General features: G+C 41.0%; 1 protein-coding gene across 2 annotated transcripts in view; it reads left to right on the forward strand.

The window, feature by feature from the left end:
• FAM167A (family with sequence similarity 167 member A) overlaps positions 1–26,963 on the forward strand; it is a 52,436-nt gene that overhangs the window by 16,848 nt on the left and 8,625 nt on the right. Inside the window, exons 1-2 of one of the 2 annotated variants that reach the window (XM_072634402.1) lie at positions 2,038–2,122; positions 18,470–18,996. In XM_072634402.1, coding sequence (XP_072490503.1) covers positions 18,622–18,996 — 375 coding nt within the window. In that variant the 5' untranslated portion in view covers positions 2,038–2,122; positions 18,470–18,621. Of the gene's footprint in view, positions 1–2,037; positions 2,123–18,469; positions 18,997–26,963 lie in introns of those variants that run through there. The other variant, XM_072634401.1, reaches the window with a different exon arrangement.

Raw genomic sequence — 26,963 nt, forward strand, 5'->3', positions numbered from 1 at the left:
GGAGAGACCAGGTACAGCTCCTAGAAGCTGTGAAACCAGGACTAGATAATCTTTCAAAATCAACAGTTTAATTCTGGAGCCTCTCCCTTACCCCATTCATTGTTCTCTCTCCTCCCGAGACTAGCTTTAAGATGTCAATCACTCTTAATGGTCCTGGTGAGACTTTTGAAGAGTAAAAAGTCTTTAAGACCCCCAAGGAATGAATGCCTAATTGTAGAATTTTACTAGGTAGAGAATTAGGACAGATAGATAGAAGTTACATGACAGCAGATTTTTGCTTAAAGCAAGTAGGGAATTCCTAACAACTACCAAAACTGTACTATTTTTGACTAGTTTTTAGAGTACTATTGTGACTCTATAGGGATTACGGTTGGGTGATGCAGTGCCAGTCTGGTGTACGTGGGTACAGCCACACAAACTCCTATCCCTTTCTGCTACTTGCTCATCTTCCTTATTAAGTCTCATTCCAGGTTCAAAGGCAGCCTAATGTTTATAATCTAATGGAGCACTCCTAGTAAATTACCCAAATTGCAGAAATTCTCCCTTATCACCACAGCCCAGACCATTTGAGTAAAAGCATAGAAATCTCTTCTTCTTAGTGTAGTTTTCTCTCTCTATCACAAACTATAAATTCATAGGCTTAGGAAAAAATTACTGTTAATGGCTATGTAATTTATTAGCCATTAGAAAACACAAAAAAAGCAGATAAATATATCCCTGAGGTATAGGAAGCTACAACTAGGATTCACAACTGGGATCTTATTTTTCTCCCTTCTTACATCCACCTCCAACAACTGCTCTGAGGGATATTTTTAGAAGAAAGGGATTAGATTTAAATTCCACATGAATATTTCCCAAATGAGAATGAAAGAAGCTATTGACCAGACTTCACTCTGATCAACTGCTACATCTCTCAATGTGGCTTGGTCTCAGCTCCAGGCCACTCTTATCACATGTCAGCCTTCTCTCATTCTCCAATCTGGGTACTCCTTAACTGGCATCTTGCTCTTACCTCTTCTTCTGGTACCCCCAAACTTGGGCAGAAATCCACTTCCCCAAAGGTCAATAGAACCTTAGAACATAGTGGGTTCTCCTGGATGCCTAAATATACTCTAGCCCCCAAAATCCTCTACCTATGGAAGTCCTCCAAGTCTCCTTGGAAGGTCTTCCAAAGTCTCCGTGATTCTGGGAGCCTCTGTCATCATGGGTTTCAGCAATCTGGTATTGTATCACCCAGTTGTTGGTGTTCATTTATTTCCATCACGTCTGATTCTTCATGACCCCATTTGAGGTTATCTTGGCGATACTGGAGTAGTTTGTCATTTCTTTCTCTAGATGATTTTACAACTGAGGAACTGAGGCAAACAGGATTAAGTGACTTGCCCAGGGTCACACAGCCTGTGTCTGAGGTCAGATCTGAACTCATAAAGATAAGTTTTCCTGATTCCAAGCCCAGGGCTCTATCCATTGTGCCACATAGTAGGGGCAATGAACTCTTCATTTCAGAAGTGGAAGATAGACGAGTACACAAGGGAATATTAGAGAGGGGATTCAATTCAATTAGACAAGCATTTATTAAGTGCTTAGCAAAATGTTGCCCTAGCTATTAGGTGCTCATCACACAGGGTTTATTTAGATTAGATTCTCTAAGGTCCTTTCCAACTCCAGGATTTTATGGTCCTAAGTAGTGGAAGAAATGTTTTGAAACCTTTTCCTTATTTTATTGTTTTTGAGACTTTTCTATTCTACCACATAGAGGTCTGCCGACTTTATCTGCTCCTTGGGCCAGCTCTTCCTGCCTTCTCAGACCTCCTCCGGTAAGAGTTCATGGACAGTAATGGCTACATTTATCAGGACATCAGAGCTTTCTATGGTTCAGACAGTACGTCTACCAGAGAAGGGAGGATGACACCTCATACTCCTACTGCTGCTTCCCCGGGAGGTGCCAATGGCTCCAGAAGTCCTGAATGGGCTTAGCAGATTCAGAATGTCCCAGTTCTTTGAAGACATGATCTCATGTATCCCAGCTAGAAATGGGGGAGGGGGGAGAAATGACTGTTGATTTCACAGGCAGAGAACTGGAAGGACAGAAAGGATCATGATGCTGAGCTAGGGTGGTCAGGTAAGACAAACATTATGTAGCCTTATACTTTCTTCCACTTTATGGAGGGCCTTTCTTCTAGGAGTCCGTTAATCTTTTTTTGTTCATTCTGACACCTTCCACTTATTTCCACATTATTTCCTTCTCTTCCTTCCTACATTTGTTTCTTCCTCACCTTAATTAAATGGATCATCTATCTGTGGATCTAAAATTATTGCATTCACTTCAGAGATGCATTTTAGGAAGTGAAGGACTTAGCATTTTTGCATGATACAGTGGAGAAAACCCTGGACTTGGAGTCCGATAACCTGGATTTGAATCCTAACTATGTGACTGTGGGTAAGTAACTTAATTTCTCTGGGCCTCAGTTTCTGTATCTGTAAATGAGAGAATTGGACTAGAAGACTTCCAGAGGCCTTTCTACCTCTTAATCTAAGATTTCATGAATCATTATAATAATAATGGCTAGCATTTATATGGTGCTTTACAAATATTATTTTATCCTCACAGAGACCTTTGGAGGTAAGTTCAATTATTATTCCCATTTCACAGATGGGGAAACTGAGGCAAAGACAGAGATTAAGTGATTAAGTGTGCCCTAGGTCACACAGTAAGTGTCTAACACTAAATTTGAATTCAGATCTTCCTGAATCCAAGTCTCTATCATCTGACCAAAAATAGGGTAGATTGTTGTAGAAAGGGTAGTGGACTGGGAATCAAGAGATATAGTAACCAGTCTCACCTCTTCTATTCATAAACTGTGCAATTTCTCCTCTTTGGGCCTCAATTCACCCATCTGTAAAATGGAGGAGGGGGAGTAGTTAGAACTAGAAGAGCACTTCAGAACATTCAATCCTATAGTCCCCAAGTCCTTCCCAGCTAAGACACTTTCCAGAGGACTCAGTAATTCTCTAGAGAACGTATTTGTACTTTAATCTGTGGTCAGAGAGCTCATCATATATTGGAGACTAGAAATCAGAACAAGTCCTTGAATAAGAAGTCAGTGAGGTTTGCGTTCATGTAAGAAGATACTCCCATCCTTTGGCACTGCATAACGCTGTCATGGCTGCCAAGGAGAACTATAAGCTGCCCTGGGCCTGTGTAGTCATTAGAACATGACTGTGGGACACTGTCCTGTAACACCACTAAGGGGATGTGGTCAAGATTACGTAGCTATGCCTGGCAGTGCAATGAGTTTTCTACCTCTAAATAATTAGTCCAGAGTTTCTCTCCTTCCCAGTGAAATAAATCTTTGTCCAACTTTTTATCATTCTCATAGAACTCTCACACAACATCCTGACATGAAAGACTCAGGGGCATTTGGGCGATAGTGCTACCATTGGATTGCTTTAGCTGAAAGTATCTCATCATCTCCTTCCCATTTGATCATGTTTTTATGTGCCCTATAACTACCTCTGGGGCCCCATTAGTATAACATTCCTGCATGGTACCAGGAGAGGAGCTTCATTCATGGGATCCTTTTATTTGCTGTAGGGCAAAAATATCTCATGCTCAGATGTTAGCCATTTCACAGAGTGTGGTATAATGGAAAGATCATTTGGACTTGGAGCAACCAGAGCAGGGTTTGAATCTTGAGTTTGCCACTTACCACCTGGGTTACCTTGGGCAAATTACTTTGTCTCCCCAAGCCTCAGTTTCCTTGTGTGTTCCTTATGAGGAAATTGAGGAAAATAGAGGTTAAGTGAATTACCTAAGGTCATAGAACTAAGTGTTTAAGGCCAGATTTGAACTTGGATCTTCCTGGTTTTGAGTCTTTATTCACCGAGCAAATAAAAGGATAGATTCATGTTGAAAAGGCAGTGGACTGGAAACTAGGAGACTTATTGGCCAGTCCCACTACTTCATTCATTAGCTGTGTAACCTGGGGCAATTCTTCCTCTCTGCACCTCAGTTTTTCCAACTGTAAGAGGGGAGAGGAGGAGTGAAAACTATTTGCCTCAGTTTTTTTCATAAATTCAAAATATTGGAAAAGATAAACTCTAAGCTCTAGATCTATGAACCTTTATCCTAATCCCACATCCACAAACTTTAGTGGGCCCAGGCTGGATGAACACCTGTCAGCCAGATAACTAGGTGATTCCTGCCCTAGGAAGCAGGTTGAGTTAAAGACCTCTGAGAGTCTTTCCAACTCAAAGAGATCATATTTTTGTAGTATTATTGTTTCATTATTCCAATACTCCTCTCAGAGTCTCATTCATCCCCTGCAATGGTTGATTATCTTTCCTTTAATCCACCCCCTTTCCTGTTTATTTAAAATTTTTTTTCTTCAATTAAAAACCCATTTTTCTCTATTTCCTATCTCCCTATTACAAAACAAAAACAAATAATCATAGTCATGCAAAACAAATTCCTGCACTGACCGTGTCAAAAAATATAAATCTGGTTCCACATTCTGAGTTCGTCACTTCTCTCTTTTTCAGGAATGTTGTATCATGGGGCCCCTAGAATTGTGGTCAGTCACTGCCTTGCCCACAGTTCTTAAATCTTAACAAGGGGTTTGTCTTTATAATGCAATTATTATTGTATCAATTGTTCACCTAGTTGTACTCACTTTGATCAATATCAGTCTCCAGATTCCTCCCTTGATCATCACTTATGGCATGACAGTATTCTCTTACATTCATATACCGGTATTTGTTCCATCATTCCCCAATTGATGGGCACCCCTTTAATTTTCAGTTCTTTGTCTCCATGAAAAGAACTGCTATCAATTTTTTTTGTAAATATGGGTCCTTTCCCCTTTCTCTGGTCTCTTTGGTAAATAGGCCTAGTAGTGATATAGTTGGTTCAAAGGGTACGCAGCCCTTCCTTCTTACATCAATTCCTGAGTCTTGGATGTGAGAGGACCCATTTCTAATTCTAAGACTGGTCCAGGACAAAATTATGAAGTAGGTAAAATATTCTCCTTCTACCTTCTCTTTATGTGTGTGCCTCCTAGCTTTTTATATCCTCTTCCTCCATGGGAACCTAGCACCCTAAGTACCCCTATGATGTCCTAACCCATTCAGGTCTGTCTCATTCTGGACAAATCTATGCCTCTTCCCACCCTTTCATCAAAATTCCTACCCTCTCAGTGATCTGATCTTACCTTGCTGTTACAAGGAAAAGGAACACAAACTAATTCACACTAACCCCTTTGGGGTAGTGAACCTCCTAGTCTCTGTGCCTTTCTTGGATCAGAGACTAGCCAGACCACAGCCTTGATAATCTGTCCCCCATCTTCTGCTGGCACCATAATTTGATTCCCTGATTTAAGATCTGCTGTCTTTTACCTCAGATCTGGCCTCAGACACTTACTAGCTGTGGGCAAATCACTTAACCCTGTTTGCCTTAGTTCCTCCTCTGTAAAATGAGGAGAAGGAAAAGGCAAACCCCTCCAGTATCTTTGCCAAGAAAATCCCATAAAGGGATCATGAAGAGTTGGAGATGACTGAAATGACTGAATGACAATAATAACCAAATGCTTCATTTTACAGAGGAGGAAACTGAGGCCTAAAGAAGGAAAATCATTTACTCTAGATTATAGTGATAATAAGTTGTAGGATTCCTTGGGATCTGAACCCAGATTCTCTCTTTTTTTAAAAATTTATTTAACTTTTAACATTCATTTTCACAAAATTTTGGGTTCCAAATTTTCTCCCCATTTGTCCCCTCCCCCCACCCCAAAACACTGAGCATTCTAATTGCCCCTATCACCAATCTGCCCTCTCTTCTATCATCCCTCCCTTCCCTTGTCCCCATCTTCTCTTTTGTCTGTAGGGCCAGATAACTTTCTGTACCTCATTACTTGTATTTCTTATTTCCTAGAACAGTACTCAACAGTTGTTCCTAAAACTCTGAGTTCCAACTTCTCTTCATCCCTCCCTCCCCACCCATTCCCTTTGGGAAGGCAAACAATTCAATATAGGCCATATCTGTGTAGTTTTGCAAATGACTTCCATAATAGTCGTGTTGTGTAAGACTAACTATATTTCCCTCCATCCTATCCCACCCCCCATTGCTTCTATTCTCTCTTTTGATCCTGTCCCTCCCCAAGAGTGTTGACTTCTAATTGCTCCCTCCTCCCATTGCCCTCCCTTCCATCATCCCCCTTCCCCCCACTTTCCTGTATTGTAAAGATAGGTTTTCATACATAAATGATTGTACATTTTATTCCTTCCTTTAGTGCAATGTGATGAAAGTAAACTTCATGTTTTTCTCTCACCTCCCCTCTTTATCCCTCCACTAATAAGTCTTTTGCTTGCCTCTTTTATGAGAGATAATTTGCCCCATTCCATTTCTCCCTTTCTCCTCCCAATATATCTCTCTCACTGCTTAATTTCATTTTTTTAAGATATGATCCCATCCTATTCAATTCACTCTGTGCTCTCTGTCTCTGTGTGTGTGTGTGTGCGTGTGTGCATGTGTAATCCTACCCACTACCCAGATACTGAAAAGTTTCAAGAGTTACAAATATTGTCTTTCCATGTAGGAATGTAAACAGTTCAACTTTAGTAAGTCCCTTATGAATTCTCTTTGCTGTTTACCTTTTCATGCTTCTCTTCAATTTTGTGTTTGAAAGTCAAATTTTCTTTTCAGCTCTGGTCTTTTCATCAAGAATGCTTGAAAGTCCCCAATTTCATTGAAAGACCATTTTTTTCCCCTGAAGTATTTTACTCAGTTTTGCTGGGTAGGTGATTCTTGGTTTTAGTCCTAGTTCCTTTGACTTCTGGAATATCCTATTCCATGCCCTTCGATCCCTTAATGTAGAAGCTGCTAGATGATCTTGTGTTATCCTGATTGTATTTCCACAATACTTGAATTGTTTCTTTCTAGCTGCTTGCCATATTTTCTCCTTGACCAGGGAACTCTGGAATTTGGCCACAATGTTCCTAGGAGTTTCTCTTTTTGGATCTCTTGCAGGTGGTGTTCTGTGGATTCCTTGAATACTTATTTTGCCCTCTGGTTCTAGAATCTCAGGGCAGTTTTCCTTGATAATTTCATGAAAGATGATGTCTAGGCTCTTTTTTTGATCATGGCTTTCAGGTAGTCCCATAATTTTTAAATTGTCTCTCCTGGTTCTATTTTCCAGGTCAGTTGTTTTTCCAATGAGATATTTCACATTATCTTCCATTTTTTCATTCTTTTGGTTTTGTTTTGTGATTTCTTGGTTTCTCATAAAGTCATTAGCCTCCATCTCTTCCATTCTAATTTTGAAAGAACTATTTTCTTCAGTGAGCTTTTGACCTCCTTTTCCATTTGGCTAATTCTGCTTTTGAAAGCATTCTTCTCCTCATTGGCTTTTTGAATGTCTTTTGCCAATTGAGGTAGCCTATTTTTCAAGGTGTTATTTTCTTCAGCATTTTTTTAGGTCTCTTTTAGCAAGGTGCTGACCTGCTTTTCATGCTTTTCTTGCATCTCTCTCATTTCTCTTCCCAGTTTTCCTCCACCTCTCTAACTTGATTTTCAAAATCCCTTTTGAGCTCTTCCATGGCCTGAGCCCATGGAATATTTATTTTGGATGTGTGGGATACAGAAGCCTTGACTTCTGTGTCTTTCCCTGATGGTAAGCATTGTTCTTCCTCATCAGAAAGGAAGGGAGGAATTATCTGTTCACCAAGAAAGTAACCTTCTATAGTCTTATTTTTTTCCCTTTTCTGGGCATTTTCCCAGCCAGTGACTTGACTTCTGAGTATTCTCTTCACACCCACTTCACCTCCAGATCCTCCCAGCCAGAGCTTGAGGTCTGAGATTCAAATGCTGCTTCCCAGCCTCAGGGCTTTGGGCGGGGGCAGGGCTGCTATTCAGTGTGAGATTAAGTTTAGGTGCTCAGTTTGGGGCAGGGCTGCCTCTCAGGGCTTAGTTCCTTCAGGGGGTTTACTCAGAGACCTTCAACAACGAGCTCCTGCCTGCTTTGGGAGCCCTGGGCTGCTGCTGCCTCTGCTTCTGCCCCCCGAGGGGGCCTGAGTTATGGAGACACCCTGCTCCCCTCTCAGAGAGCCAAAAAGACTCTCTCACTGACCTTTGGGGCCTGTGGGTGGAGGGACCTGCGCAGCCACTGGAGATCCCATCCCTGAAACCTGTTCAGATCTGTTCCCCTCGCTACCACTCGGCCAAGGCAAGGCTGGGCTCTGCTCCGGGTCCAGTGCACGACAGACCTTTCGAGTCAGGTTTTCAGGGCTCTCTGGAACAGAAATCTCCTCTGCTCCATTGTTCTGTGGCTTCTACTGCTCCAGAATTTGTTGGGAGTTCTTCTTTACAGGTATTTTATGGGCTGTGGGTTTCGGAGCTAGCATATGCGTATCTTTCTACTCTGCCATCTTGGCTCCTCTCTGAACCCAGATTCTCTAACATCAGATCCTTCCATTGTCTTGTCTACTACACAACATGGTCCATCCTGTTCTCCTTTTCTTGGAAATGGGTCTTACAAACCAAGCCTTCTGTTCCATCAGCCTTGCTGTTACTCCAGGCCATCACCTACTGTAATTCTCCTACTTCCCCTTCTACCAGTTTCTTCCTTTTTTCCCTCTCTCCTTCAGCAGTTTATTCTTCTTGAAACATGAATTTCATTGTGTCATTTGAGAATGTCCAGCGGCTCCGCATTGTCATAGGGTAAGAGTGGTTTTATCAACTTCAATAATAGAGATCTCCCAGGTGCAAGAGATCCCTTTCTCAAGACCTCTGGGACTTCCCTGAATCTTGTTTGTTGCTTTGGTAGGTTGCCTCCTAATGCTGAGAGATTTTGCCCAGGGTCATAGAGCCAGCCAGTATCCAAAGCAGAATTTGAACTCACGTCATTTTGACTCCTGTAACAGTTTATTACATCACACCAGTTATACACACCACACAATACTATAAAATTGCCTTTTGTGACATTTACTATACATAGAACCTTATGATTATTTGCAAAGAAATTTGATTCACATTATCTAATTTGATTCTCACAAGAATTTTGTGAGGTAATCAGTCTGTTAATAAGCATTTATTAAATGTTCCCTGTAAGCCAGGTATTTCAGATGTCATAACATATATGAAGAAAAAATTTTACATGGTTAATAGTGGAAATAATTCATCAGACTTTATAACCCAAAATACCAACATTTTTAATATATTTATATATTAAATGTATACATATATAAACACATATATTTATAACAATATTTTAATATAAAGACTAGAATTAGAAATACCTTTCTTGAAAATATCCAGTTTTGTTTGTCTAGTTCAGATCACCATTTTTAAAGAATGACTTGGAGAAGCTAGAGCACTCAGGGGAGTGCAAGTTCTAAGATGGTGAGGGGTTTCAAATCCAAATAACAATCAGCTGAAGGACCTTGGAGACCTAGGACCTAGCCCTGGGAAGAAAGGCTGGGGCAGGAGTGTGAGGAGGGCTGTGACAGGAGATGAAAGTTATCTTCCAGTGTTTAAAGGGCTGTGTAGTGGAAGGGAATTTAGACTTACTCTGTTTGGCCCCACACAGCAGAATTAGGAAGCTACAAAGAGGCAAATTAAGGCATGATGTAAGGAAAAAACCCTTCTGAAATGGAATGGGATGGGCAGCTTCCAGAGGGCAGAGGTCCCCTTCCTTGGAAGCCTTCAAGCAGAAGCCAGACATGTCCCCAGGAGGATTCCTTTCCTGTGTGCATTGCACTCAATGGCTATTGAGCTCCCTTCCAACTCTCAGGTGCTGTGATTCCATGAAAACCAAACCAAACCAAACAGTAGAATCATGTTCCACGATGCTGTACTGTCAACTACCACATCTGTCTTCTTTTCAATTGTCAGGGAACAATAGGTGTGAATCATAAGGAAGGCTGGGAGCTCAGGGGTTGAACTAGAAGGTTAGAAGAACTTGTTGTACTGCAGGTTAAGGAAATCTTTTTTAAAGATATGTACATGGATTCTGAGATCCTGAGTTTGAAAAGCAAACAAAAGAAAATGAAGCAAAAAATCCTATGAATGAGGCACTGTGCTAAGAACTGAAAATACAGATATGTGAAAGATAGCCTTTACCATCAAGGAGTTCACATCTTAATGATGGATGACGATACATAAAAGGAAGCTGAAAGGTGGGGGCAGGAGGTGGCAAGTAAATAGAGTACTGGTGTCAGGGAGGTTGAGTTCAAATATGTCCTCAGACACTTACTAGCTCTTATATCCATGGCAAGTCATTGAACCTGCCTCAGTTTCCTCATCTGTAGAATGGGGATAATGATAAAATATACCTCCTAGAATTGTGGTGGGAATCAAATATTTGTTAAAGCATTTTGCAGACCTTAAAGTAGATACAGATGCTAGCTGCTATGATTACTATTACTCTACCCACAAGGGAATAGTGGGGAAAGAGGTACAGAGATAAAAGTGGAGTCCAGCAAAGAATGAAAAAGTGCACATGGCTGACCTGGGCACTTTCCTTAAAATGGATGTCCTGGAAGGAACTGACCAATCAGAGAAAGAGGCTGAAGGGGAAGAATAATTTTTTCCAGAGTGAAGCGTTGGGTTCTAGAGAAGAAGGTAATCTAGAATCAGGACTAGAGCCAAGAAAGGAAGGAGAGAGTGAATAAACATTTATTAAATACTTACTATGTGCCAGAAAGATAGCAAAGTAGCACAGTGGCTAGGATGTCAGGCCTGGAGTCAGGAAGATTTGAGTTCAAATGTAGCCTCAGACACTAGTGGTGTGACCAAGGGCATATCACCCTGTTTGCCTCAGTTTCCTCATCTGTAAAATGAGTTGTAGAAGGAAATGGCAAACTGCTCCAGTATCTTTGCTGAGAAAACCCCAAATGGGGTCATGAAGAGTTGGACATTACTGAAAACAACTGAACAACAACATGTACCAGACACTGCTAAACACTGGAGATACAAAGAAAAGCAAAAACACTGTTCATTACCTTGAGGAGCTCATAGTCTAATAGTGGAGACATCAAAGTCGATGTACATATAGAATATATACAAAGTAGATGGAAGGTCATCTTAGAGGGAAGTCACCTCTAGTAAGCACAGGACCCCAAAAGTCCTTCTACAGAAGGTGGGATTTAAACTGAGTCTTATAGGAAGTGAAGAAGGTTAAGTGGGGGGGGGGGGGGATTGGAAGGAGTGGGAAGCAGTCATTGCAAAGTCAGGTGGACTGTTGTAAGTGAGGACCAGCCGGTAGGCTGGTAGAGTTGGATTGTAGGGTATGTGGAAGGGAATAATGTATGAAAGAAAAAAGGGCCAGGTTTTAAATGTCAAACAAAGCACTGTATATTTGATACTGGAGGTAATATACGGGAGCCACCAACATTTACTGAGTAAGATTGAGTAACATGGCTTAGACCGATGCTATAGGAAAATCCCTTTGGTGGCAGAATGGAGAATGGCTTGGTGTGGGGAGAGACCACAGGCAAAGAGACCAATTAGAAGGTTGTTACAATAATCCAACTGAGAGGTGATGTTGAAAGGCTAAAGTAAGGTGTAGATGTGATTAAAGAGAAGGGGGTGTATTTGAAAGATCTCGTCAAGGTAGAAATGATAAAATGTGATGACATATTGGATATGCGGGGCAGACATTGTTAACTTCATTATACCGATGAGGAACTAGCCTCAGGAAAATGAAATGACTTGCCCAGGTTACTTGCAGGTATAGGGATTGCCTGGAATCCAATTTACCTAGTCCTGCTGTTTCCCATTTCAGTGCCCTCAAGTCCCGTAGTGAGTGTTGAAGGTGAATAGAATTGCAGAAAGTGTAGTGGGAAGGGGGAGCTTCACCTCTTAGAAACAAAAATGCTCCCTCCATTCACAGTGTGAGAACCAGCAAAGCACAAGCCAACAGTACTTGTTAACACCAGTGTTCCCTGCCTAGGAAGTGGGTTTGACAGGTTCCCAAGTAAACAGATTATATCACAAAGTGGCAAAGATGTTAGCTGAATGATTCACTAGACCCACCTAAGATCTGCAAGGTGTTTCACTTTATTGCTGTGAAGAAATGAGACCAAGGCCAGGAGCAAGCCTGAATCTGGAGCCTCACCAAGAACAGAAGCCAACACTTTCATACAGTCAATCAATCAACAAGTTTTTATTAAGTACCTACTGTGTGCCAGGTATGGTACAAAGGGGATAAGAAGAAAGACAAAACAAACTGGGTACAATAAACACCCGGTCCCTACTCCCAAGAAACTCATAGTCTACTGGGTCCCATGTGTGTATGCATTTCAGGGTCATCAGACATTCATATCTGATTGTGGCCCCCCCAACATACACAAACGCACACACCCACACACACATACCCCCCCACACACACACACACATATTCTCTCTCTCTCTCTCTCTCAATCATGAGCATTCCTGAGATTATGATTTTATGTAGCTGGACTCCCTGAAACACCCCTTTGCCTGCTGTTCCTTCCTTCTTCTCCTCCTTTTCCTCCTTCTACATTACCCTTATTTCCCAATATGGCTCCCTCCCCCATACACAGAGCAGTCCCTAATAACAGAGAATAAAACAGGCAAAAAGGCATTTCAGCAGTAACATAAATGAACAATTTTTGGTGCTCAAATTAATGCAACATTATTGTGCTCTAAGAAAGGAACAGAGATGATTTCAAAGAGATGTGGAAAGACTTCTATGAGCTACTCAAAGAAGCAAAATCAAAAACGATTTATAGTGTAACATTACTATAACAAAAATGAACAGTTTGGAGAAGTTTCATGAACTGATGAAGAATTGAATGAGCAGAACCAGGAGAACAATTTGTGAAAACAAAGAACTTTGAAAGTTATAAAACCTCAATGTCAATACAATAGCCATTCATGATTCCAGAGGATCAGTAATGGAACATGCTGTTACGGAGAGATGATAGATTTAGGGCACAGAACAAGACGTATCATTTTTGTTATAATGTTTGTTTCCTTCTTTTTTATAAAAGATTGGGGGATGGGAGGGAGAGGAAAATAGATTTCTGTTCATTAAAACAAAAATAAAGAGATAGGGGAATGTTCAATTCATTTATTCATTTGACAAATATTCATTAAGCAACTAACAGGTGCAGGATTCTTGGGCTAGTTCCTGGAGGTAGGGAGAGATAAAAGGCTTGGCTATGACCTAGTGCCTAACTTTGTGGGATTAGCAGTCCAGTATCCTGCAACAGGCTACAAGGGGACCTTATAGCAGCCTCTTCTAGTGTTGCTGTTTAGTCATGTCTGACTCTTCGTGACTCCATTTGGGGTTTTCTTGGCAAAGTTACTGGAGTGGTTGGTCATTTCCTTCAACAATTCATTTTACAGATAAGGAAACTGAAGTAGACAGGGTTAAGTGACTTGCCCAGAGTCACAAAGCTAGGAAGTGTCTGAGGCTGCATTTGAACTCAGGTCTTCCTGACTCCAGGGCCAGAACTCTATGCAGTGGGCCACCTAGTTTCCCTAACAAATCTGGTGGAATCTGAACCTACAGTTTGAGCTTCTGTGGAAATCAGTAAATACAGGTACTTAAACATTTGTGAAATTTGACTGAATTTATGAATTGTTATTTATATGGTATATGGTATATTGGCTTATATTTATGTAAGTATTTTATCATTACTAAGAGTACTCAATATGGATATGCTTTTCATTGATTTAACTTTTTTATTTTCAGCTTTCAAAATGTGGGGCTCATTTTCTATAGATTTATTTGATTTTCAGAATCACCTGTGAGATAGGTAGCCTAGTCCACCCATTTGGTAGCTAAAGACGCTGAAGTTCTGAGTGACTTGATGAAAGATCATCTCATTAAGAAGTGACAGACTCAGGACTCCAAGCCCAATTCTTCCACCACCCCCACCACCCCCACCACCCCCAAACTCTGTAAGCCCTGGTTTCTACATGACTCTCTTGGCCCTAAGATCCTCTTTTTTGATGGATGGCTCATTGTGTTCTTTCTGCCCATCTGTAGCCACCCACTCAGTTCCTGAGTCATGAGGCTCATGTTGCTCCCTTGAACACATCTGGCCTTAGATTAGTAGGTAGGAGCCCACTCTAGCCTTCAGGGCCCATGAGTGTTTGTGTGATTCAACTGAATTCCCTTCCTCTTCTATCACTGCAGAAATTCTAGTCTAGCCTTGCTTGAATACCTAGACAGTTTTGGGAGGGAGTCAACTGCCCTCACCCTTAATGAGCTGAGCACCAGAAGATTAATACCAATTAATTCTACTCAGCAAATTCTCTTAGAACTCATTTCACCTGGCTTTCAGGGAGATTTCAACAAATATTAACCCTAGAAGGCTGCTAAGGATGATCCTGAGTGAATCATTTAATCTCTATCTTCCTGTTTCCTCATCTGTAAAATGGGGATAATTGATAATAGCACCTACCACCCAAAGTCATTGTGAGGATCCAATAAATAATATCTGTGAAGGGCTTTGCAAACCTGAAAGCACAATATAAATACTTGCTATTGCCTAAGGTCAAATAGCCAGTATGTGTCATAGGCAATACTTGAACTCAGGTCTTCCTGACTCTGAGCTGGCTTTCTTTATGCTGCCTCTCACTGACACTATTACTTATTGATAAAATGGATATTATTAAATATGTATCATATTTTCAAAGCCATCCACAGATTTTTCAAAGCATCTTCGCATAGGATTCTCACAAACCTAAGAGGTTCAGAGAAGTTACCATATAAATAACATTGATTGAGTTAGATGTTTGTACATCTGTCACCCAATTTGCCTAGTCATTGAGGGTTTCCTAGGAAAGATTTGAAGAAGCCCCAGGGTATAGATATTAATATCAAATGGGTCAGTAACCAGGATTAGAGCCGCAGAGTGGTTCCCGAGCTATTATGTCTGCATCTGTCAATGCCCTACAGAATTTGAGTTCAGAAAGACAGACACCCTGCCAATTAAGTGTCACAATTAGAAACCACTAATGAATGCACAGCTCTCTTCCTGTCTTGGCTTCTCCTAAACACAGAGGGACAGTAACAACCCACTCCCAAGGAGCACTGTGGGAAAGCCTCTCAGACTATGAGATCTATGGAGATTCCAGCAATATAATTCTTTGCTATCCACTCACTCTCGGTGGGGATGTGTCAAGTATACTTGACTATGTCTCAACTTCCATTCTTTTTTATCACTTCACAAAAGGACAACAAAGCCTATCCTACATTTAAAAAAATCTTAAATCACATCTTCTTCAAAGGGATTTAGTAGAAATAATTACAGTTATGACTTCAGTGTTATGGAACCCCTGTGGGAGTTAAGAGTGTAAGACACACAATGAGTATCTCCACCTACTACATCCTGCAGAGCTTCAAGGAAAGGTTTGGGTAAAGGCAGGGAGTGATTGGGAGATGCTCTAGAAGAAGACTCCTTTTCTTTTGGATCCAGGAGAATTCTGGTTTTAAAATGTCCTGAGCCACTACTATGGTAGTGACAGCTGGAGTTTTGTACTGGAGTTCTGAAATTTAGAGGTTCTTGTAGCGTCCCAGCATGCAGGAACAATTGAACTTGGCACTTGGTTAGCAAGGAATAATTCGTTAAAATAGCAAGCTACCACCCCTGCCTGCCCCCTTAAAGTGATATCTTGGACTGACTCTTTCCTCATTGGTACCTAATATTTGCCTTATTGTGTTCTGGGGTGCCTGTATCCTCCCACTTTCAAAGGGTTCTATGTCCCAAGGTTGAGGTCTCCTTGTCTCCAAAGGCATTTGTGTTAAGTTGATTTGTGCTATTTGTCCAGGTGAGAGAAACGTTAGTTATACCTCTATTTATTCGTTAGACCTCATAATTATATAACATTTTGTGGTTTCCAAAGTGCTTTCTGCTTAACAACCCCATGGAATAGTACTTTATTATTATCCCAATTTTACAAGTTAGAAAACTGAGGCCCAAAGAGGTAAGGTGAATTGTTCATACATAGTGATATTTTTGTGGTAGAGACATTACTGAGCACAGGTCTTCTGATTTCAAAGTCCAATGTTCTATTTACTACTCCCTCAGACACTCTGAATTTGTCCAGAGGGTCAGAATCTATTCCTTATCGATTGGACAGAAATAAAAAAGAATCCCAGATCTACCAGAGAGAACTTAGAGCAAGCGGTAGGGTACAGAGATGAGGAAGGGACCTTAAGAAAGCCTTGAGGTTCTGTCTTCAGATAGGTGATTGTCCTAGCCATCAGGAAAGAGGGCTGTTTGGTTTCTTCTTGAGAGTCTATAGACAAAGGACATTCATAGTCCAATGTCATGTTCCTACTACTATGACATCAAGAAATTCTACTTCATGGCCCACCCTTATATCTCCTGTTTTAATTTCATCCCATTACTTTTTGTGCGTTTGCTTGTTTGAAGACAGAGTAGGGTAATGAGATTTTGGATGCCTCGACCCTCTGCTTGGTTTAATTATGGACCAGGGCCAGGCTCACATTCCTATTTGGTATACTGGCCTCCCATGTCACACAATGGAAATCAAATCTATCCTTTCTGGCTCCCTGGCCAAGACCTAAAGAGGACAAATGAGATCACCCAAACAAAGTGCTCTGCAGGAAGGTGCTCCAAAGGTAATCACAGAAATTGCCTCCCAAATAGGTGAGTCACAACTATTCTGGGTAGCAGTAAACTCCCGAGTACATTCAATTCTTTTTCCCTATGGCTGAAAACGCCTCCTTTTCTTTAGCAGAGGACAGGCTGGAACGGGGTGATGCCTCCAGGCATGTGCTGGAGCCAGCTCCAACTGGTTTGGAGCTGATTGTTAAACTTTCAGCGTGAACATTTGCACCTCAGAAATCAGCAAATGTTGCAAACGAGGGTTTGATTTAGTGTTTCCTTCATTGTCTAAACTTAAGAAAGTGATAGAAAAAAATGTCAGTAAAGCAAATTAAATTTAAAAGTGTGTCCTGTTTATGTTTTTTTCCCAGAGGCGATCGTTTTACAGAAGCACACACCTACTTGACACAGATAATTGGTGGGAAGTAGGAAGTGAAAAATGCCTAGCATCAACGATAACCTTAAGAAGCAGAAAATACCATAGCCCAACAAACGTGTGTTCAGCACTCACCTGTGCAGAGCACTGAGTTGCTGCTGGGGGTATTGGAGGGGTGAGGTACAAAACTTTAAAAAGACATGCTCCATGCTTCAGCACAGAGGATACACAATGTTAAATGACAAGTGCACTCAAAGGTGCAAAACAAAACTTGATATCAGATTGGACCCTCAGGAGGATCCAGGAAAGCTTCCTAGAAAAGGTGGCATTTGAGCTGAAAGTTTAAAGGATGGCTAGAGATTCAGCAGAGACAGATGGGGAAGGGCATTCCAGGCATGGGGGAAAAGTGTGAGCCAAGGCACAGGGGTGTTGAGAGAGGTCACATTTGGGTGCAGGGCAGGAATTCTTAACCTTTTTTTGCCATGGACCTCTTTGGCAGTCTGACGAAGCCCATGAGGACTCCTTCTTAGAATAATATTTGTTGCCTACATTCATAACTGAAGGAAATATTAAATTTCAGTTTAAGGGTAGTGAAAATACAGATGTATTTTTTCTCATTCAAATTTACAGGATCCCCACCCCCTAGACATCTGGTCCATGAACCCTAAATTAAAAATCCCTGGTGTATAGAGTTAAATGGTTTGGTTGAGAGTAATATGGGATAGGGCATGTCATGGTCAAGTGAATGGATGAATGGATGTATAAATGAATAAATGAATGAGTTTTTTAAAAGCTTTCTTTCAATGTTTCCTAAGAGCCAGTTGTTACGCTAAGTGCTGGGATTCCAATACAAGAATCAAGATAGTTCTTGCCCTGAAGGAGCTTATATTCTAACAGAAGAAAGCAACACATATAGGAGAGTGGTGGCCAGGGAGGGATGTTTTGATCTCTCCTGTCATAGACCTGATGAGCGGAGTAAAAAAGCAATTAATTCACATGTCCTTTCGAGAAACAGGAAGATCGATTTGATTACTATAAGGGTGCCCCTTAGAACAGCACAAATCTTGAATTGTTACCTTCGTATCAGCATCCTAGGAACCCTTCCGTTAACCTCTTGAGCTATGTTCACACTGGAGTCACCACTTAACCTGCATACTCATTCCTGTGACCTGGGCACTAGGCACCTTAGCAAACATTCCTGCCTGGCACAAGGAGCCTCCTGGTTATTTTTAAGCACATTCCCTCCTCTGCCAGCAGAGATAGAGAGGGCTTGCTTTTCAGCACTGCCTGGTGCTCTGCTTACCTTTTCTGGGTCTTCTTGGCAAAGATTTCCTCCAAAGACTCCTGCTTACTCTTGTCTGTTCCTGCCCCTTTACATAGTATGGAACCATCGAGACTCCAAGAATGATATTAAACCTGGGATCGACTCCCCAGCCACATTTCTGAAAGGGAGTTATATTGTGTCATTGTGCTTTTCTTTGTTGGTTCCAGGAGCCAGCAGCAACACAGTCCTCTGGATCCTCTACACCATCATCCAGGCAATGACCTCAAGAGCCTGGGGCTGAGGAGGAGGAAGGAGAGGAAAGGAACTGCACTGTGCTGCCAGCAACCCTCAATGCTTTGGGGAACCACAGGGTTATAGGATGGCTACACCTCAGATCCGCATAGAAGAAGTGGCAGGAGGAGAAGGAGGGTACTTAGGGGCAAGCCCTCCTCCTGATGACCACCTTCTGAGCCTGAAAGTCCTCACAGAGAAACTGAGGCTGCAGACCCGGAGGCCTTCCTACCTGGAATGGCAGGCCAAGCTAGAGGAGCAGACATGGAATTTCCCCAGGTCTACTGATGTGCAGGAGGGGAAAGAACCAAGCAAATCCAGAGAAGAGGAGTTGCCTTCCCTAAAGAAGCTACAAGAGCAGCTACAAGGGAATGACAGCCAGGACCAGCCACCTCTGACTACTAGAAAACTGGATAGCTTTGAGAGTATTGATGAAGCTTTGCATTGGCTAAGGAAGGAACTGGTGAGTGGTTTACCTTTCAAACCCTTTTAAGAAAAGAAAAGATGTTGGCTCCCTTCATCCTCAATCTAAGTAAATAAATAAATGGATGCCTACCATGCTCCTCTTACATGAGGGGGAAGAGAATAATTTTCAAATTGAGCAAGTCACTAGGGATGGTATATCTACATTCATTAAAATAGAGAGGACAAGTTCATTTGCACCCATTTTTGCTCTGTCCCAAGCAGAATTATGTAATGAGTTGTTTCTCTTTAGCAATTCCTTTACCTGTTCTTTTGCCCTCCATCCTCCCATCCCTATTTTCTAGAAATCAGCGTGCCTAGTACTCTTGTAAAACTCTGTTCTCTTTGGTCACAGTGACTCTGTCCTTCCTGTCGTCCCCCTGCAACTAGCCTCCTCTCCATCATCTAAACTTTTACCCTTCCCCTGTCCAGCCCCTTTAGGGTGACTGTGACAGTAGCAAAAAGGTATGGTGGAAAGAGCATAAAAGTTGAATTTGGAAGAATAGTGCTCAAGGGAAACTCAAGTGTGGCACAATGGAAAAAATACTAGATTCAGTTTCACATTCTGTTCCTTATTTGTGTCTTTGGTCAAGTCACCTAATCTCTATAAATCCCAGTTCCTAATCAAAACGAGAGGGTGGGGGACTAGAGGACCTCTGATTTTTATTGTTATTGGGTTGTTTCAGTCGTATCCAACCCCAACCCCATTTGGGGTTTTCTTGGCAAAATACTGAAATGGTTTGCCATTTCTTTCTCCATCTCATTTTACAGGTGAGGAACTGTGGCAAACAGAGTTAAGTGACTTGTCCAGAGTCCCACAGCTAGTAAGTGTCTGAGCCAGATTTGAACTCAGGTCCTCCCGCCAGCTCCAGCACTCTATCCTAGTTGCCCAAAGGCAAAGGTCAATTCTTAACCTCTGATTCTATGATCCTGACTCCCACTGTGCCATTCACTAACTCTGTGACCTTGGGCTCTAGTTCATTCAGCGGGGATAACCGTTCTTGGACCATTTGCCTATCTCTCACGGTTGTTGAGAGTTTCACTAATGAGGCAGATCATAAATGAGAAGTGCTTTTGAATATGCTCTATGAATGAGTTGTAATTAACCAGAATACTCGATTCCCTGCTCCTGCATCATCACTTCCATTGAAGTTTTCCTGTAGCATTCTAAAGCCAGATAATAATGACTACTTTTATCTGCCAATGAGAAATTAGACTAGCTAGTCCTCAACGCAGGCTAAGTAAATAGCTGCTTCCATGGTCTGATTTAATAAGGATCTGAAAAAAACATATTCTGTATGGAGCCTTCATCCTGGCCAATTAGCTTTCCTGAGGAGGGTTTGAAGCATGGTGTTAACTGGGAGGGAGTAAACCCTTAGGTAACCAAGGCATTAGCAGGGATTAGTTTAGCTGATTCACCATAAAACCCTTTTCGTTTCAGGCTTGGTCTTAAAAATCCTGCCAGCCTTTATGTCTTAGTATGTAAAGTTTAATGAACAGAGAGGTGAATCTCTCTAAAAGCTTCACTGAGGGTTGGGTTCTCTTATTCGTTATGTTTTTACTTTTGATTGGACGTGTGATTTCACTTGTGTAGGGACTTCCTGATGCCAATATATATCTGAAACTAGTTTTCCACTTGCTCTTTTTTAAAGTGTTACTTAGGGCAGTGAGAAGTTGTTATCTTTCAGAGACTGAATTTAAACTCAGGTCCTCATGAAACCTGAGGGACACTCTCCATCCACTATCTGTTATCCATATTGTTCTCCAGGTATCATTATGAACATTAATTCTCCCTGTAGATTCAGGGGCAGACATAGAAAGGGCATAAGAGACTGGTCTGAATTTGTACTTACCTCAGGATGCCACATTCCACATACCAGCTTGTCATTTGTCTCTCTCAATCTCACTCAAACTAGAGAACAGGTCAAAAACTATCACATTGTTTTATAGCCCATTATTTTATAGTTCTTGTCCATCATGATTTGATTTTTACATATGAGATTTTATTTTTTAATTATGTTTCATATCCTTCACAATCCCAAAACATAAACTTGCCTTCTGAGGCTTTGAAGGAGAAAAAGATGAGGAAGTCAAAGGTCTGGGTTCGGGACCCAACTCTACCACGAAATAGCTATAGGAATATACATTTGAGCAGGTCACAAACTCTCTGAGCCCCAAGTTTTCTCTTTGGCAAAATGAAGGGATAGACTAGAATGATTATCTCTAAGGTGCTTTCCAGTTTTAACATTTTCCAATAAATAGCCTAGATGAATTCTCCACCCAGGTGAAAATCTACAAAGCAATTTTTAATATATACAGGTTGATTTCACCTCCAGCCTTCAGATCCACATGCTGAAAAATTGGGCTTTATTTTAGGTTGTACTCCACAAGCATACATGAAATGAGCTGGAGAAGGAGACAACTTGAACGTTTTCTAAGTGACTGGAGAAAGTCAAACATTAGGTGAATGATTGACTGTAGGTAATTCCTGATATGGAACAGCTGTGAATAGATGGATAGATAGATAGATGGATGGATATTTAGATGATAGTTACATAGATAAATACACAGATAATTGATGATGTAATCTTGTATAAAATAAAAAGGTCTGTTTATACTTTTTCAGTCTGAATCACTTCAAAAATGTGATCCCCATGAAAAAGCTAGGGTATTTTTAAGCATTAAATTATAATGTCTCTTCTGTGAAACTATGAATATTATGAAATTTATGCTTCTTTTTTGCATATGGTCCAGTAGGTGGCAAAGTGAATGGATCCTGGGGTCAGAAAACTTGGGTTTGGAGTCGGTCTCAGACTGTGTGACTCTAGGCAAATTACTTCTGTTTGCCTCAGTTTTTTCATCTGTAAAATGAGCTGGAGAAGGAAATAGCAGACCGCTCCAGTATCTTGCCCAAGAAAACCCCAAATGGGGTCACAAAGAATTGGAAACAACTGAAATGAATGAACAGCAACAAACCACAACTCTGGAAACATAGCCTCCCTAGAGCCCTACTCAGAAGTAAGAGTGGACCACAGTTACTGGTAATACCTAAATGAGAAAAATCACTGAGGAAATCTAAGCCCTCTCTACAAAAGACTAGTCCTTGGTTCTCTTGGCTTCCTTCTTAGTGGATTTACTGAATGGCCTGGGCTAAGCCCAAAAGAGCTCAGCATTCTGCCGTTTCATGATGTTAGAGATTCCTTCTTCTCTCCCCCTCCCCCCTGCCACACCCACCATCCTTAAATCCATCTTTCCTCCTTGTCTGAGTACACTTGCTATAAGGCGCAGCCCCTCTCCACTTCGTTTTAGATAATATTTGTAAAGTGCTTGGCACTTTAGATACGCCATAGGTGCTTAATAAATGCTTGTTATTTTCCCTTCCTTCACTCTATTCAAACAACTTACTTCAAACTATAACTGCTTTTCCTGGGGGCATTTGTATAAGAAGGGAAGAGCCTATACATAGATCCTTTGGGTAAGCAAGCTGATGATAAAAGAAATCTTTCAAGTAATCAGATGTTGATTTAGCACAGTCACTACCTAAACATGGTTTGTGACATCTTATGGTCAAATTAATTTCAATGAATAAAATGTAACATTCCCCCCATGGCGATATTAATCAACCCACCTTTCTTTCCCCTCTAAAAACCTTCACCCTTCCCCCATAGGAACAGTTTTTTATAACATATATATGGTTAGGTAAAACAGAACAATATATTGGCCATATCTGAGAATACTCATCCAGTCTATGACCTTTCTGCCAAAAAGTGTCTTTCTTCCCAAAACACATTCCCCTGTGATTTGGAATTGGAATAGCTAACTATTCTGTATGATTTTCTTTCTTCCCACTTGTAATACCAGGGTAACTCTCAGCCAATCACAAATCCCCCTAATCAATGGCAGCCTTTTGTTGTTACAGATATATCTTCTCACCTGTTATCTACCTAAATTATTGCCAGCATCACAGGGACTGGGAGGATATAACTCTCAAAGTACAGAGATCACTAACTCCCCTCAAAAAAAAAAAAGATTTGAAAGTCTCCCTACTTTTTCACCACTCCGTATACAGTCTGGTTCCTGGATAGATAGAACTTAGAAGAAGTTCATGAGACTGATTTAAGAATCAGAGTATATTTAATTTCAGGATATTTTTCTAACAAGTTCAGAGGGAAGACCTAATTGGACCCCAGCTTTCTCACCTCTAAAATGAGGGGGATAGGCTATCTTTGAGGACCCTTGTGGCTCTAAAATTCTGTGAATCAGTGGATGAACTCTGAGGTCCCTCCTAGCTCTCTCTAGCTCTGATATTAGGTAATTCTATAAGTTCTTTTTTTTCTTATTTAATATTTTATTTTTTCCCAATAACATTAAAAGGAATTTTAACATCCTTTTTTTTTTTTTTTTCAGATTTTGAGTTCCAAATTCTTTCCTGTCCCCTTTCTCTTTGGAGATGGACAGAATCTTTTATCATAAGTCCTACAGAATTGTCTTGGATCATTTTATTGCTGAGAATAGCTAAATTACGCATAATAGATCATCATACAATAGTGCTATTACTGTGTACAATCTCCTGGTTCTGTTCATTTCACTTTGCATCAGTTCATGTAAGTCTTTCCAGGTTTTTCTGAAAGTATCCTGCTCATCATTTCATAAAGCACAGTAGTATTCCATCATAATCATATACAACAATTTATTCATCTCTTTCCCATCTGATAGACATCCCCTCAATTTCCAATTCCTTGCCCTCACTAAAAAGAACAGCTATAAATATTTTTGTACACGTAGGTCCTTTTCATTTTTTATTTTCCATCTCTTTGGGATATAGACCTAGTAGTAGTATTGCTTGACGAAAGGGTATGCCTGGCTTTATAGCCCTTTAGGCATAGTTTCAAATTACTCTCCATAATGGTTGAATCAGTCTACAACTTCACCAAAAGTACATTGGTGTTTTAATTTTCCCACATTCCCTCCAATATTCATCCTTTTCCTTTTCTGTCATATAAGCCAATCTGACAGGTATGAGGCTATAGCTCAGAGTTGTTTTAATTTGCATTTCTCTAATCAATAGTGATTTAGAGCATTTTTTTATGTGACTATAGATAGCTTTGGTTACTTTGTCTGAAAATTGCCTGTTCATATCTATCTTTGACCATTTATCAATTGAGGAATGGCTCTTATTTCTAGCAATTTGACTTTTCTATATGTTTGAGAAATGAACTCTTTATCCGAGAAATTCACTGTAAAAACTTTTTTTTCACAGTAATGATTACCAACTATGTATTCCCCTCCATCCTATTTTCCTCCTGTTTCTCCTATCCTGTCTCTTCTTTTACCCTGTCCATTCTCAAAAGTGTTTTGCTTCTGACTTTTACCTCCCCCAAACTGCCCTCCCTTCTTTCAGTTTCACCCACACACACACACCCTGTTCTCTTATGCCCAGGTTGCAAAGAGCTCAAAATGTCAAATAAAAAAGTTTATGTTTGATCCTCGAGGTGAGAAAGAGCCACTAGAGTTTTTTGGGGTGAGGGGCTGAAGGTTAGAACTACATTTGAGGAAATCCCTTTGGTGGATTAGAATGTGTTATGAGAAGAATGTGTTATGAAGTGAAGGAGACCAGTTAGAAAGTAATTGAAATAGCTCAGACAGGAGGTGATGAGCATCTGAACTAGGGTAGAAGTTGTGCAAGGAAAGGGACATAGGAAAGACTTGTGGAGAGAGAAACAGCACGATTTGGCAACTGATTGGATATGTGAGGTGAGTGAGAGTCAGGAATTGAGGACTCCAAGGCTGCAAATCTGGTTGACTGGAAGGAACTTGGTGCCCTGAACACAAGTAGGAAAGTTTGGACAAGGTGTCTCATTGCAGGGAAGGAGAAGATAATAAATTCTGTTTTGGAAATATTGAGCTTTCAAATGCAGGAAATGCAATTTTCAAACCTTGCATAAAGGTTTTGTTCTGGCTCTGCTTTGAACCTATGTTATAAAATTCAATAAAATGTGTTAAAATTGATTTTATTATATTTTAATCCCTGGGTCAAGCTTTTTCTCTGTACTTGGATAGATCTCAGCCTGCTAGGGTTTAGAACCATTTCCAAACTGGATCATTTAGGTAAATGGGCCTCAATAACTAATCCACTCCATCACTGTTATATTGTGTCTGTGTGGCACTCAAACGCAAGCCACACTGAGCTTCTTACCAAACTGACTAGGAAACCTGGTGCAGGCATAAAATACATGCCTTGGAAAGACAGTAATTGAACAGTCCTATGAAAGAATGATTGATTTGGAGTCAGAGGACATGAGTTCAAATCCCACCTTTGGTGTTTACTATTTCTGTGACTTTGGGGAAGTCACTTAAGCTCCCTTGGCCTCATTTTTCTCATCTGCAAAATGGTTGGGTTGGAGTAGATGGCCTCTGAGGTCCCTCCAGGTTCCAGGTCTAGGTGTCTGAGCCTAAGCCTTCTAGATTCAGAAGACTAAGACTGTTCCTCCAATGGGAGTGCCTATTTGTCTTGAAGACCTCTGCACAGGACCCCGATCCCTCAGTATCCTTCAGTGAATATCCCTGCCATGTTCAGTTTTCACTTTCCTTTGATTTTCTGTATCATAGACTTCTTTCATAGTCTGGCCATGACTTTGATCAAAATAGTGCCTTTAAAGAGATATAGTAAAATAAAATACAGAGAATTACAAAGGAAACCAATTATATTGAAAGACAGCTTTGGTTTAAATTTATAAATCCCCAGGTTAGAAATCCCTTGAAATGTCTTCAAGCCTTCATTAGTCCTGCCAATGAAGGAGTTTCTGCTTTGGTAGAATATTAGTATGAGGAAAGGAGAGTCTCTGGGATTATCGATTTCGAACTAGAAGGGACCTCAAAACTATCTAGTCAAAACCCCCTCATTTTATAGATGAGAAAACTGAGGTCCAGAGAGTTAAAAAGACTTGAAGCCAGGTACAGTTGCCTAGTGTTCACTCCATTGTCATCTCTCAGGAATTGTGTACCAAGACAGTTTTAGGGATAGAAGACTAAGATTTAATTTTTATCATGTATTAATAGGAGGTCTGACCCGTGGCTATTCCAAGACCAGAGAGCTTTGACCTTGAGGGCCAAAAAGCATTGGATTTGGAGTCAGAAGTTTTGGGTTTGAATCATTCCTCTGCACATAATACCCCATGACCTTGGGAAAGTCGGTTCCCGTTCAGCTCTGTGTCCTCCTCTAATATCAGGAGATGAAGCTCTCTAAGGGCTCCTTCAGCTTTAGCTTCTGTGATCCACTGCTAGTAGCTACAGGCACAATTCTTTACCAGGCAACTTCAAAGCCCTAGCTGGTTCCCTGCAGCTAATTTACAGTCTCACTATTCCCCTAGACAGGCTTTAGGCCTGTGTGAGCAGGTGTTGCGCAATTCTGCATCCTCCACTCTGCCCAAGTTGCTGGAAAGCATCACTGCCAACTCTCTGCTTATCAGTCTTTTCAGGTTTCTAGGGTGATGCAGCCAGTGTCAAATAGGGAGGTGGGGCGCAGCAGGAGGGCTCCAGCAGGAAGACTACAGAGGAAGGGCAAGGGTCAGAGATGACTGGACTCTCTGTCCTTGCTTTCAAGCTGAGCCTGGAATCCAGAACATTCATGGAGAGAATTCAATCATCCTCTAGCTCTGGCCTCTGACCAGTCCTGTGTTCATCATCCAGATTCCCACAGGCTTCTTCTCTAAGCAGGTTAGAGTTTAACTGAAAATAAAAGAGACTCTTCTCTCCTTTTTCTTTGAGCTTGGACTGAAATGGATCTCTTGTCAGAATGATAAAGGGAGAGGGGGAGGAAGGAAGAGAGGGAGATGGAAAGAGAGAGGAAGAAAAGAGAAAGAGAAGGGGGGATGAAGGAAAAGGAAAAGCAGAAGAAATAGAAAGGGTAGAGGAGAAAAGAGGGAAAGTTGGGGAAAGAAGAGGGAAAGAGGAGAGAAAGAAGTAGAA

The sequence above is a fragment of the Notamacropus eugenii genome, chromosome 1 (genome assembly GCF_028372415.1).
Source record: "Notamacropus eugenii isolate mMacEug1 chromosome 1, mMacEug1.pri_v2, whole genome shotgun sequence".
Classification (NCBI taxonomy): Eukaryota; Metazoa; Chordata; class Mammalia; order Diprotodontia; family Macropodidae; genus Notamacropus; species Notamacropus eugenii.